We start from the raw sequence: 15,121 nt of genomic DNA on the forward strand, positions 1-15,121 counted from the left end.
TAATTGCAAGCTCGTCATCATATAATTCCACAACTTTATGAAATATCAACATAATCAGCAGCAAAACTACTGAAAAATATGATTACATCGGTACATTATGGTATCTTGGAAGTATGGATTTTTTCACAATGATTAGTGTTCATTTGGTGGTGCGATGGAGGAAACATGAATAGCGATTGAGGGAGGGAAAGGCCTAAATCTATGGAAAAGGGATGAGATAGAGGAATATTTCGCTTTTAGGCACATCTGATCATAAAGCTTGATGGAACAGATTGACCACAAAATAGAAAGATCAAGGACAATTTTGTCGTGTTTCCCATCTAAGAGAAGAGAAAGCTAAATCCCCTTTTTTGCCAATTTGCATTATGATAGCGATGATATCTCTATTGAGGTAATGTAAACTCTTGCAAGATCAGAACTTTGGCATTCATCGAGGAAATGTCTGGGGTAATATCATAGATGATCAATTTGGCTTCTTTTCTTTTTTGAAGCTTCGGAAGTGTTAATGAACTGAGAGGTTATGCATGCCATGATCAGATTTGGAGATCATGTCATGATCAGCAATGTGATCATTAGATTATTGGGTTTGCATTATTTTAAACCTGTGGGTCATTAGGGTTTGATTGGTTCTTTTGCATGTTTTTTTTCATCGGAAGAGGCATCTTTTACTAAGCAGCAGCGAAGGCTTGAACCAAGATTTCTAGATGGATGTGATAGGGTATTAGTACATCCAATGCATAATTTAAATGTAAAAACTTGTTCTCTAAAACTGGAAATATGGAATGAATTGATCATAAATTACGAGATTTTGTTATTTCTCTTCTTTCCAAGGAAGATATTAATCGAGGGAAAATGGAATTTCCACAATGATTGCAAATCGCTCTAATTGTCAATTTCTTTGGTCAAAGATGGAAGTAGCTAGGGAAGAATTTTTTCACGGGGCAAGAGAAAAAAATTATGGGGTTTTTGAGAAATATCATTTTCGTAAATACTGAAATTAACAGGAATAAGTTTTGAGCTTAGTGGTCATGAGAAACTACTCACTCATAAGTCATAACATGATCTAAAGGGAAATATATCATGACACACATAAAATGTTATTTCAATATTTGTAATATGGGCTATTATAACGTCCATAGCCTCTGAAATCCAAATTCCACCCGAAACACTAAATATGACAATTTCATCCGGAGATATTTAGGATATTTTCTCAAACAAAAAAGGAGTTGTTAGAGATAATGTGAGATTTCTCTAAAATAATTTCCTATGTTAGAGGTATTTGATAGTTATGTTGATCCTCTGTATTTCTCATGAAGGGGATGTTAGAGATAATTAGGGATTTTTGTAGAATAATTTCCTTTATTATAGTTATTTGATAATTCTGTTGATTGTATGTATCTCTCAAGATTCTGCGTATATTTTCTTGTACATATCTTGATTGATATATACTACCTTAAATAGTCATCTAATAAAACCTATAAATAGGCTCCATGTACTCTTTTCAATACATATCAAATCATACAGAAAATTCTACGATTCTTATTCTGCGTATTTTTCTTTTAACTTGGTAGTAGATCCACCGTTTTGAGGAAACCTTAAGTTGCAAGGAGATGTACGAAAAACTACAACAGTACGTACTTACCAACTTCATCATAGTATAACCTGCCAAAATATGAATTCTTTTGTATTGGCGCACTTGGGCAACGTATGGTTTTTCTTAATTTTTTGAGTTGCTAAATCAACTTAAGCCGTTATTGCCATATACAGTGTCTTCTTGATGGTGGAGTTTGGATTCCACCTGTGATGGACAGTATAATTAATCATAATATAATGCTTGAATTATTTTGCAAAATTCTCAAACTTTGGTTAATTTATGCCAAATCTGGTCCCAATAATTGACAGAATCTTCTCTTTTCCATTATTGTTTCTTGGTCAGCTGGAGGCTCCTTCAACTTAATCAGAATTGCCGGCGGTGGCAAAGAAAAATTATCACAATGGTCGGTGCAGTCGGCAGAATTTTGTTGAGCAAAACCTCTCCCCTTTTCAATAAATCAAACTCCATCTTGAATCAGCAATCCTGCAGCTGACTAAATTCAGTTCCATTTGGTAGGCAATTAGGTATGAAATCATCCCAAGATTGCCTAATAAGTTTCAAAATGTACAACCCCATATGATATGTCGAGTAGGAGTCGAATTTAAGGCCATTCGGTTCGAGTTATAAGATTTTGAAAACGATGACCAGTTGTCTCAAGATTTCTAGCATTAATGCTAACTAAGGAAGAAACACAAACCAAACTAGGTAAAGGACCAAGAAAGAAGGTAAAGTCAGAGATGTCAGAGCGACGAGAACAGCCTAATTAAGCAGAGTCACTTGATTGTCTTAACACAATGTCCAAGAATAGTTGTTCAAAAGAGAAAGCCACCCAACTCATAACTTCCAAATACGTCACCATCTTCATAAATTAATGCTAATAATCAGATGGTACAACAACTATTAATTTATCTAAAAGTTTCAATTCACAGTCAGAGGCGTAGTTTAACACTCTTGACTCTACCAAACTCCCTCATAGCCTGTCTTGGTAAAATGGGTCATGCCTAGATTGTGCTTAAAGATGAGGAATTAAGAGACAAATTATTTGGGGAAAGAGGTCACTGAAGAAAGCCTTCCCCATTCCAAGCAAAGCAACAAGTTTTGCTTCCACCGAGTGATAAAGTGACTTAAAAGAGTCTCCTGCTTCATTGACTGTGGCTTCTTTTGAGGCAATGCAAAGCATTCCTGCTTCCCAGAGTTCCCTCTTATCCAGAGAGCTATGAAGGGACATGCTCTTTAAAGTCATCTCTTCTCTGCACTCCAACCACATAGACTCACAGCACATAAAACACAGAGCCCTGAAGAAAAAAAAAGCAGAGTAGGCCCTGTGAGCAGGAAAGCTTTCGACTTTCTCATCAATGAACCATCAAAAAGGCTAACTTTTTTCATCAATGAACCATCAAAAAGGCAAGTATGTGTGGATGGTGGGTTTATCTTGATTCTTGCTTTAGCTGTGACATTGCATGTGATCAGAAGTCAAATTTCACCTCCCTTTCATGCATCCCTTTAATGCCTCGCTTCACTTTCACCTGCTGCTTTGGGCTTCCCTCGCAGTATCTTTCTCCCTTTAATGGAAGCTGTCGAGGACTCGGAATACTGATGCTCACATGGGTGATTGATGACCTAAAGAAAACCCATTATTATTAAGTCTTCATAGGAACAGTCTGTCACAGGCCACTCAGTACTTATCCCTATTGATGAGGTACTTGAGGGTTGGATGGTGAGGTATGAGCAAGAAAGCTAAAGTAATCAATTGAGCTAATATGATATTTAACATTCGGTTCTCGAATTGCTGATAATTATTGAAATATATCCGGTATCACTTGAATATGAGGTTTATATACTCTTTATATACATGTAGTTTTCAGTATTGAAAGATATCTCAAATCGCATAAGTATCACATTTATATGTTTTTAATATACACGTGATTGGTTTTGACCATATATATATTTCATGTGGTTAGTAGGTTTGTGCTTGAACTTTGTTTTTGCCATGATTTGAAGGTTTAGTCCTTGTTATTATCCGGAGAATTTCAACATGTGGTGCATGTTTGAATACCTTATATCTCGAATTATATGTATATGGAAATAACACGTGGGAAGGCCTTTGAACATAGTATTTGACTTATATCCCAATTAAGATTTTTCTTGCTTCTTGCAAGCGAGGGTGGCCTCACCAGCGTCGCCTGGGCAAGGGTTGGCCTCACCAGGCCTCGCGGCAACACAGCTAGAGGAACAGGCTCCTCAATCACAAGGAGGCAAGGAATTTGACCCTTGCACTCAGGTGCCATTCTCCAAGTGTCACTAGTGCAATAAGGTCTCCAATCCATTCATGGATACATTTGGCCCCATCAAAGTGTATGGCACAGTAGAAGCAAGCATATCCTTAAAGACTATGATCATTGAATATCCAGAAAAAGAAGATGATCAGGATCTGAAGGAACCCTAACATTTTCGTTGAATCTGGGGGTTGAGGGAGACAAGTGGAGGTGGAATCCACCTATGGCTATCAAATGGTAGATGGTCATCATCAAAACTATGGCCCAGCTGAGTAATACAATCAACTGCTGTATGGAAACTTTTCGACTTTAATGGAGACAGATGGGTGGGCACGGCTAGAAGTTTAGGCATATCTTTATTAATCCGTAGAGATAAGTTGTGCAAGAAAAAGATACTACATATGATAGCATCATTGTCTAAAGCCAGAGAGCTTTTGCTCAGAAGAAAGTCGAAACTCTTAATCATATACTGACCCAGTGTTCATCAACACGATGCTGACCTATTTGTTTAGAAGACGTCTATGTTACGAGTCCAGTGAAGATCTCATTGTTATTTAAACAAAAAGATCTCAGAAAACAGATCGCACGGCATAATAATGATAATGATGCGAGCGCATATAGAAGTCATATTTGATGTATGATCTTCAAAGATCGTCAATTCACATTAAATTGAAATGAAGCTAGAATGGAGAATGGATAATGTCAATGGCAGCCTATCTTTAAGAAAGGGGTAGGAGTTTATGTGTATAACCCTATTTGGTATATCACGTTGTCAAGCATCCAAAATGGATTAATAGTGGTACCAAAAGGCATGAAAAAGATGCCGAAATACTTTAAGTATTTGGTATATGTTGCATAACAAGTCCACAATAAGGTCATCATCTATCTTAAGGGGGAATAAACAACAGAGATAATCCGGGAGTTTAGGTGTTACCATTGGCATTCACCACGGTTAAAAGCATTCTCCCTGGAATAAATATTTCAGATTTGTTGACCAACATCATTATCCCCCAAAAGCAATAAACATATGTATCATGAAGAACAGCACATCACAATAGCCTCACTAGGAAGAAGTATTCTTCAACAAGGCACATGAACCGGTTAACGCTGAAACTGAATTAAGACACAAAATGAGATTTCTGGCATTCCAAACCTAGGAAGACAACCATTCGCAGAAGAGAAGTAAAAGGAAAGGAATGTACCGAGATCAAAAGGAAATAATATAACTCTCATTCTTTATCTCATCCTGTGTTTATCATCTCCTCTTCACTCATGCTCATTGACCACAAGGTGAAATCTTGGATACCCAGGTGCCTCATAATTTCTGTAGCATGAATGACGACTCAATAGATCTTTCACTAGTTCTTGGCCTTGAGAGAATTGTTCTCCTTGATCCTCGCTCGGTTGTCTAGTTTAACAAAGCGTTTCAGGTCTTCATATGGAAGAGTTTCGATGTTCTTTCTCCGTAGCTCGCTCAAAGCGGCCTTTTTATCAAGCAGGTGCCACAACCAGTCAGGATATTCAGAGTCCTGTATGACCTTGGGATCTGCTCCATCCTTGAGGATATTTGCACCAACCACCGTCGTAGATTTGACTTCTTTGCTGAGTGATGATGCTTTTGCTGCATCACCAGCTGCACCACCTTTAGAACCCTTCTTTGCTTTACCACCCGTGGCAGCAAATGTCCTTCGACCAACTATACCAATCGCTTCCTTCACATTGACAATGCCTCTCAATGACCTCAAATGATTCATCGCCATACTTTATCCCTGCAAGATCACTGTCTGTGAGACTCAGAATACAAGAAGATGGTTATGAAACTCAAATGCCATACAAACACTCAACACAAAACAATGCACGCACATGCACATACTTGCTTGTATATAACATGCACACAAACTGATCCTATGTGCACCCAGTATCACCATTGTTCTGCTTTATAATTTATGATATGGTCAAAATTGACACAAAACTGACTGCAATCTGGAAATAGTCAGGCGATATGCCCCTCACTCACAGACTTCCCAACCGCAGGGAGTATTTTCAATTTGTTGAGGACAAAAAAGGAGAATGCTTCCTTATTCTTAAAGACTGAATTGGTGCCCTGAAACAATAAATAAGGTTTCCGATTTCCAGATCCTTTTGCACTTTCATCAGGGTGCAAAGATACAGCAACTTCTTAATTCCTTATACACTCACTTTTAGTCATAGAAAGCAAATATAGCTTCTTATAGATCCTAACCTCAAGTATGCAGTTATCCTAAAGTGCAGTTTAAGACCAAAAAATTGGTATCTCCACGTCCATCTCCAAGCAACAAACTGATTCTTCATCAGTGCATCAATTCCATTCCATCGATCAAACTAATGCAACCCCATTTCTTAGGATGTGTTGGATAAGATAACCCCATTAGGCGCTACAAGCTAAAGCTATCAAGTGCCTAATAACTTTTAGTGATGTACAAATTTGGCCATGGTGTAGTAATGGTGGCCATCACGTGGATGGCTAGTCATGGATGGGCTAACTGGAGAAATATTTACCATGATGGTGGTAGTGTTTTAAAGGAGATGATGATGATGGAAGTGAAGATGGTGATCATGGTTGTGGCACGCGATGGCAGCAGCAATGTCGATAGTGATGGTGATCGCCAATTTAAATAAATCTATCATGATGTTGAAATTAGTATATATGTCTTCCGCTTTCAAGATATTATTTATCTCTTCTCATCTTAATTTAATTCCTAAGCTTGTTACATGATCCTGACATCTCCATCTAAACAGGAGAATCCCATATCAATTTTTCCCCATGTTTAAACCGAACCCTTTTTTTCCGTCAAAGAGAACATTCCATTCGGTATTGCTCTTTTTTGTAAAAGCTGGAAAAAGTCCTCTTTTATATCATTTTAACGCTATGTCAATAGTGCAAAAAAGGTTTAAGTTTCTTACTGATGCTAGCTAGCTCTAATCATTGTCAACACTCAATTTAGTCCACTCTTGAAAATCTAGAAAATATCAAGTAGATTTGAATTATGCATTTGACCACTTGCGGTATTCTGAACTAAACGTCAAAACTAAAGCACATGGCTAAGGCAGCATAAGTATCCATTCAGTTACTGTACATAGGAAAGAGCTTCCTGATACCACAATATCTTTCCTTAAATCCACATTGAGCCCCATCTAAACTGAGCTTAGCATAGCAGAAATAGCAGAAAGTGCCTATCCTACACCACCATATCAAGGGAAGCAGAAAAGGTGGCTGAACTTCAATTTATCATATAAAGGTCATAGAAGAAGAAACGCCACTGAAATTCATCACATCGAGAAACCAACCACAGTTCTTGGAGAAGCTAAGAGGCAAATGCTGGAACAGACAAGTAGGAAAAACCTAGATTGCTATCACGACTGCGCCAAGTGCATCATCTCCCTTCTAGAGAAAGTAGACCCTTGATATCTCTACCCATTTCACCTCAAATTTGTGGTTATGTGTAGAGCCTAAAGGTCATACTAACATAAGTCTGCAAAAACGGGAGTCACTCAAACAACTCAAGACACCTGAGGATCCTCTCCATCGTCAAAAATGCAAACTCCAAACCGAAGATAACCACATCACTGCGGCGTCTTCCACTTGGCTCAGTAATTTCATCGAACAGTTGGCGGGTCACACAGAATCGACTCGTTCGAAATGACATAGACGCTCACACCGCGAACACCCCGGCAGGCACGGCGATGCAGCGGATGGGTTCAAAATTCTTCGAGACGGGATAAAAGAAAAAAGGCGAACTCGGAGCTGATCTGATCAGGATCAACTCTGCAAACAGAGGCAACACAGCATACAACCTACGCAAGTGAAGAAGCACAAGCACAAGCAGTATCGTAAAAATGGTGATCGATAGAAGGACGGCCGCACATACCGGGAGTTTCCAGCGAGAGCCGACGTCCGGTCGCGGCGGCGTCGCCTGTTTTCCGGCAGCTGCGGCGCCGAGACGAATGACATGGTCTATATAAAGAAGAAGGCGAACGGGGCCTGAGCTCTTGGGCCTTTACGTCAAATGGGCCTGGAGATGCTTCACCAGAACGAATCGTCGTTTTGCGCGACCGGACGTTACCTCTTTCCCAAGCCATTCTCGCTCCCAATAAACCCTAACCCCTCCGCAAAACCCCCCTGCAACTCCACTCTCTCTCTATCTGGTCGTCGATCTGCGCTTAGCGGAGAATGGGGAGCAGCCAAGCGGCGGTGTCGTTCCTGACGAACGTGGCGCGGGCGGCGTTCGGCCTCGGCGCGGCGGCGACGGCGCTGAACGCGTCGCTGTACACGGTGGACGGGGGCCAGCGGGCGGTGATCTTCGACCGGCTCCGCGGGGTCATGGAGGAGACGGTCAGCGAGGGGACCCACTTCCTCGTCCCCTGGCTCCAGAAGCCCTTCATTTTCGACATCAGGACGAGGCCGCACACCTTCTCTTCCATCTCCGGGACGAAGGATCTCCAGATGGTCAATCTCACTCTCCGAGTTCTCTCTCGGCCTGAGGTATGATGAATGCGTTCGACCGCAATTTTGTGTCTTGATTCGTTCTTGGTTTAGCTAGCTTTGCATCATTTATGTTTTTTGAGCAGTGAGTTCATGTCGATCCTAGTTCAGTTACGTGCTTTTCTCAGGATTGATCGTAACAATGCGTAGATATGAGTGATTTTCAGGCAGCATGTGCTTGTAGTGATACATTTGCTGTAAGAAGTAGTTGGAAGCCTTTTTGGGTGTCATTTCTCTCCAAACGTTTGGGAACTGTTCTTCTTTTTCTCTGTCTATTGTTCCATGTTTTCATAATTCTCTGGATTACATTCAGGGTAAAGTTTTTAATTTCGTTGCTGGAACGGCTTTTGGGAATTGTTGTTATTAAGTTCCTTTGATATGTGTGTATTAGCGAGTATGCAAAAGGTGCAAATTTTGTTCGAATAAAGGCAGGATCTTTGGAATCCGATATGCGATGCTTCTGATTTAGCATGAAGTGACGGATGGAAAGTAATTTGTTTTGCAGGTCACTCGTCTGCCATATATCTTCCGGCACCTGGGTCTTGAGTATGATGAGAAGGTCCTTCCATCGATTGGGAATGAGGTTTTGAAAGCTGTTGTTGCCCAATTCAATGCGGATCAGCTTCTTACTGAGCGACCGCATGTCTCTGCACTGGTCCGGGAGAGCCTTATTCAGCGTGCCAAAGAGTTCAACATCATCCTCGATGATGTGGCTATCACCCACCTGTCCTATGGCGCTGAGTTCTCGAGGGCTGTGGAGCAGAAGCAGGTTGCGCAGCAGGAGGCAGAGCGATCAAAATTCGTGGTGATGAAGGCAGACCAGGAGAGGAGAGCTGCAATTATCAGGGCAGAAGGAGAAAGTGAGGCTGCAAAGCTGATTTCTGAGGCAACTGCTGCAGCTGGCATGGGGCTGATTGAGCTTAGGAGGATCGAGGCATCGAGGGAGATTGCTGCTACATTGTCGAGGAACCCGAATGTTGCTTACTTACCTGGTGGACAGCAGGCACTGCTGGCACTTAACCCGGCCATGCTTGGTGGGCGCTGAACAGGTAATCCTGACAAACTCTGTTTCTTCAAATTTGATTGAATTTGGGTTTCAATGTTTGATGGGTATTCTTGCCAAGGTTTGATTCTTATGGTGCTGGGTTGTTATTGCAGCTTGTATTATTTTTGGGTGATATATGGTATTTGAGATAACAAGTTTTCTACTAGTAGCTTGGGCTGCTGTGCATGCACTTTTGTGGGATAAGGAGGTCACAAATTTGTGCCTTCTGTCACTAGAACAATTTATAGTTTTACTAGTTTAATGTTGAATGCATCATATCGATGAGTGACCCTATAGAAATTAGTGATAAAAAAAATGTCTGCTTTCCAACGTATTGATTATACCAATCAGAAAGAAGTCGGTGTTCTGAAAACTGCAACTTTATTTTATTTGCTTGCTTAACAGATGCCATAGAGGCACTCTTTACCAATATCATTTGCAAAAGAACCATGAAATTGACTTCAGCAGTGTATTTATGTTCTTAAAGATAGACAAACTGCAGATTGAATGTTGTTGTTTGGAATGTAATACTGCCTTTGTTATTCCAATGTATCAAACTTGTTAGTTAAATCTTCATGCAGGAGCTCATTGATGCCTTTAATATATTTTTGGGTGAGTGAAACTGCGGCATTGCATGCACCAACATGAAACATATGATGAAATTAACCCTATGTCCTATGTATTTCATGATCCGCTAGATTAGCTGCCAGTCTATACACTAAGCTGCTCATGGTAGAAATCTCATGTTTTTTGACTAAGCTTCATGTGCTTCATCTTTTAATGCGATGGCTGCTCGCTTCTCCTCCGTTACAAGAATTGCGAATATCGTTGAATTCCTAGCTATGGTTTCATCTGCTGCTAAAAAACTGATTTGCTACTTTCGTTTTGTTCTCAGGGCCTTGTGATATAGATTGATGGCATGACTTCATGTTGCATATTTCCGGAGGTAGAGTTCACAGGGAGTTGTAAGCGTTTTTTTCTCTTTTGCACTATTTTGGACAATAAGGGGAATGAAATCCGAAGTGGCAACAGAAATTTGGAACGTTAACTATGTTGCTATCCCGGGGTGTTCTCACATTCTGAATTGATTATTTTATCAAGCGCTTAAACTCTCATATCGATGCTATTCATGTTTCAGTTCTCAGTGTCTAAGCCTGTTTTCTGCGAGTGGTCATGTAACATTTATGCGGTTTTTATCTGGGTCATGTTTAGTGGCTGCATTGTGAAAAGAATTGAATTTTGTCAAAAAAGTATGTCGTGAATACGAATCACGACAGTTTCATAAGATTTACGACGAAAAACTTGTTGAATTATGAGATTATGTGGTAAATTTTTGTAAAATCTTTGCGATTTAGCTATGAAAAATTTAGGACTAAGTGGAACATGTTGCATTTATTCCAGTTTAAACGTTTTGTGAACTATCGCAGAATATGATGATTTTCGATTCCTTTTATAATAATCGTGGACCTTTAGAAATAGTCGCGGATAAAAGAGAAATCCAATTTTATTGCTCGGACGTCCATTTTGTAGCGCGTTGGTCGTTCGGCGTTTCGCGGAGGTGGATAACCGGTTGAAACTAGATAAATTTTGACGGTTGAGATTGTCTTTGTGTTAATCCAAGGGCTCCGACTTGTAAGGCCATGGAACAACATTGTGCCTTCGAAGTCCCCGTCTAATAAAATCAGCTGCTGGTTTAAGGTGTGCTTTTTGCAAAGTAGCTTTGAAATTTATGAAAGGAGGGGAAAGATAGAGATTTGCTTCTGTTTCATCATCTTCCATGAAAGAAAAACAGAGCCCGAGCAACCCAGGCCCTCTGTCCATCGTCTCCTTCGTTCATCGTGTCTATCACCTTCATCGTGGAAGGCCCTCTTGGGCGACATTAGATCTGGAGATAAAAGGCTCGGGATACCCTCGACCTTGGCGATGCTCGACCTCGGCAACCATCAGCCCTCAACGAGCTTCGCCAGCCCTCAACTCGCCAGATCTTGACTAACAGATCCATGACTCTCGACAAGGCTTAGAGGCCCTTGGTCACCATCGGCGATTGTTGGCAATTGTTAGCGGCAGTCTGCCGATCTCACGTGACCCTCGGCGGAGCTTCGTCGGCGACCCAGATCTGCAATGTTGGAGAAAATGAAGTCCCTTGCGAGGGCAATGATGGGATATCAAATTATTAGTGAAAACAATTTGGAAAGAAAAAAAATTTGCACACTCTCAAACCCGCTTTTCGAAAATGCTGAAAGCAAGTTCACTTGCCTTGGGCTTTCAATTTTGCTAATGCTGACATTTCCCTAAAGTAGATTAAAAAAAAATCACCAAACGCCGTAACTTTTTCCTTAGGACTTTAGAGGTCCAAAGTCCATCGAGAAAGCTGAATCAAATGCATCCTAAGCAAAGGTTGGAAGGCAGCAAGCTCCGCCGCAGAAGTCCTCTCTTTCAACTTTTACCAATTACATACGGTGTTAAATTGCGAATGTGTGTTTCTTTCTGTCAAAAATTGAACCCTCGAGTTGCATCCTTTCTTCTTTTATCACTTCTGAGTCCCGAGGATGCCGCTTCTTTTTTAATGACTGCATTCATTTACCTATATACGGCACCATTGAAGAGTCATTGTTGAATCAATGAAGCCTTTTGTGCCAACACGTTACGAATCGCTACGCATTAGGAGTGATCAGTTTCAAGGCGGGTCGATTTCAGACCTGGAACATGAAACCGATCTTGTTATAACCGGTTCCTAGTTTTTGGAACCTAGAATCTACCATGTTTGCCCTGGACATTGTTTTGAAACCTATCCTGTTTTTTCGGTCCGATTCCAGGGTCTACCCGAGAACCCGTTTTTTTTTTCACTCCTTTTTGGGTTTCATTTTTTCTAGGTAGCAAATAGGAAAATTTATAATTTAAATCAAAGGTTATAAGTTTGATTGTCCAAACAATCTTAAGTATTCATACAAAAGCATATTATCTTAGTCCCAATAACTTAATGGATATGATAAAACAGCATAGGTTCCAGTTGGATATATAGTTCCTTCGTTACAGAACAAAAATTTTAAGAAAAAGGAAATTGCTCCCCCTATTTACAAGCGCTTGAGTTAGACTATCCGCAAATAATGATCACCTCCCTCATTCTTCCTGATATAATGCTTTGAATTCTGGCCATATAAAATTGCAAGTGGACTTCCATATAAAACCGGTTCTAAAACCGGTCCGAGTGGATTTTCACTTGGAACCGGAAATCAACCCGTTCTAACTAGTTCCCAAAAAATGGAACCGGTTTTCAAACCAGTTCAAACGGGAATCGGTTCCCGAACCTATTTTTTGGGTGGGCCAGTTCGATTTCTCGGTAAACCCAGTCCGGTTGCACATTCCTGCTGTGCACCATTTGTTGGGCCGGCTCGAAAAATCCTTACTCGGATCGGGCGTACCCAAGCCCGCTCGAAGCCAACAATTCAAAGATGTGGGTCCCAACCATATGACCTGATGGCTGGCGTTATGAGTGCAGTCGCAGTGCAATTTAGGCTGTTCTTTGCCTTTCGGTTTTGGTTATTTTTCGTGCTTTAATGCAGATTTTTTTAACTGAATTTGTCTGCCAAGCTTGGCGAAATATATGATGACGCCCCGCAACTGCCCGTGTTATAATTCAAATGATGATTGGATTTGTATGTTGCTGTGTCTGGGAGCACCAGGGGGGGAAAAAGAAAAGTACAGACAAGGAAAAATCCCCCAAAACATAGGTTACTCATTTAGGGTGCGTTTGGCAATCATTCTATTTCCGGAAACCGATTCCTCTAAAAAGCGATTCTTTTTTATTCCGTGCCCAAGAACAATTTTTAAGCATTTAAAGGCGTTTGATAACTGTCCAAAATTTCTATTCTTGGAATAGAAAAAGAACAGAAATACGTTTGATAACTGCACAAAATTTATTTTTATTAATAATATTTTAAATATTTTAATATTTCTTTTTTTTTTTTCTTCCCTTTCCCCTTCCTTGGCCATGGCCAGATTGCCGGCGCCAGCGACCAACCACAAGTCAGGGTTGGTGAGGGTAGCGGCGAGGGTCGCCGACGCCAGATCCGGCGAGGGCCGTGACATCCTCGTCGACTCTAGCCTGTGGCCGGTCACCAGGTCAGGAAGAAGAAGAAATTTTTTTTTTTCCATTTCTGATTCTTGTTCTTAGAATCAAGAAGCTACTTTTTTTTGCTTTTTGATTATGTTCCAAAATTGATTCTTGGAACAAATTTTTGCAAATTTATGCCCGGGAATAAAAATTTTACCAAACGGATTTCTGTTCCAAAATTGATTTTGAGAACAAAAGAAATAGAAACAGTTACTATTTGACAACTTTTCAAATGCGCCCTTAACATGCCAATCAACGTCATGCAAGCATTAGTTTGTCAGCCAAAAATAGATGCAACAAGGGCGCCATCGTCAAAATGACAAATCGGTACATCAATTCCATTCATATTTTGCTTGGAGAACAAAGGACGGGAACATAAGTTTCTCATGAGACGGGTGTTGATATTGCCATAATTAGTAGAAAGAACTCGAATTATTCCAAAAATCTCTCTCTCTAGACCCTAAAGATGCATGAGTTCCATCGAGAAATGAAAGAGCGCCGGAAGAAGAAAATCCTATAATGAGATCCGAGTCTGGTCCAAGAAATGCTCCCTGAACGGAGGCGGCCATGTGGCAGATCTCAGGTCGATAACACGAGAGCTCCAAGAAATAAAAAAAAAGAGGAAAGAAATAGCAGCACGAAAGCATCCTCTGTGCATTGAGAGAGAGAGAGAGAGAGAGAAGGGCGTGTGAGGCAAAAAGAAAACAATGCACACGCCCTCGCGCATTATCACGGACACGCGCCGAGCTCGTGAACTTCGAACGGGAGGAGGCGAGCGGGAATCCGGGTAGAAACGTGCGGCACGCGCTTATAGTGAGCGTGGGGAAAAGAGAAGAGAGGGCAGGCTTGTCCTTCAAGGTGGGACGATGATAAGTACAATTTCCCAAAAAAAACACTTATCGAACTAGCCATCATTTGGTTCGGTTATTTTAGCGGTTTATTGTATGATTTTGTAACTGATTTTTTGTGCTGAATTTGGTTATTTTATGTTGCTCTGTTTGGGAGCACCAGGTGGATAAACATTAAAAGAGAAAATCCCCAAAAGAGCAAAAGGGAATCCTTTCATCCCTCTCACCTCACTTCGCCCCTTTCCTATCTGTCGGTTTCTACATCTGTCTTAATCAAACCGAAAAAAAAAAAAAGTTTCTGCAATCTGTAGTACTTAAAAATTGAACTTTGATACCCATTCTTCGTAGGAGGTAGTTTTACTTGGCAATTCGGTGAAATAATGCTTAATTTTTAACACGTTACGATGGCGAAATATGACATCGGATATATTAAATAAAGTAATTTACTTTTGCACAAAAGTTCATTTAAGTAAACGAAACCCCGTTTGATATAATTACGGGTGACATATTATCGCATAAGTATATGTCAACACATGCAAATATCGCGGCAATACGAAACTCGCTTATTACATAAGTGGTTTTGGAGGCCGTTTGTTTAATGCGGTGGATTAGTTATGATCCTCAAATCAAGAGTTTGGAAAGGCAAAAATTACTCGTTCCTTCAATTGACCGTCGTCGAAAGTGACGTATGTGAAACGGTTTCCGATCTGTACATAAAGAAT

At 40.5% G+C, this 15,121-nt stretch overlaps 2 protein-coding genes across 3 annotated transcripts; one reads left to right on the forward strand and one right to left on the reverse strand.

Moving 5' to 3' along the window:
• Positions 1-4,824: 4,824 nt before the first annotated feature.
• On the reverse strand, positions 4,825-7,850 carry LOC115661959 (54S ribosomal protein L37, mitochondrial). Of its 2 annotated transcripts, none has more exons than XM_030584144.2 (2): positions 7,779-7,850; positions 4,825-5,639 (listed from the first exon to the last, which is right to left on the reverse strand). In XM_030584144.2, exon 2 carries the CDS (start codon positions 5,628-5,630, stop codon positions 5,229-5,231), a length of 402 nt encoding a protein of 133 aa, XP_030440004.2. In that variant the 5' UTR covers positions 5,631-5,639; positions 7,779-7,850; the 3' UTR covers positions 4,825-5,228. The 2 variants fall into 2 exon arrangements, with proteins under 2 accessions (XP_030440004.2, XP_030440003.2); XM_030584143.2 differs by having other exon boundaries at positions 4,825-5,650; positions 7,779-7,844.
• Positions 7,851-7,995: 145 nt separating this feature from the next.
• Positions 7,996-10,550, forward strand: LOC115661958 (prohibitin-3, mitochondrial). The gene is made up of 3 exons (XM_030584142.2): positions 7,996-8,392; positions 8,898-9,441; positions 10,333-10,550. Exons 1-2 carry the CDS (start codon positions 8,081-8,083, stop codon positions 9,435-9,437), a joined length of 852 nt encoding a protein of 283 aa, XP_030440002.1. The 5' UTR covers positions 7,996-8,080; the 3' UTR covers positions 9,438-9,441; positions 10,333-10,550.
• Positions 10,551-15,121: the final 4,571 nt, after the last annotated feature.

The sequence above is a fragment of the Syzygium oleosum genome, unplaced genomic scaffold (genome assembly GCF_021117445.2).
Source record: "Syzygium oleosum isolate NSW1041296 unplaced genomic scaffold, Sole_v2.1 Sole_v2.20, whole genome shotgun sequence".
Lineage (NCBI taxonomy): Eukaryota > Viridiplantae > Streptophyta > Magnoliopsida > Myrtales > Myrtaceae > Syzygium > Syzygium oleosum.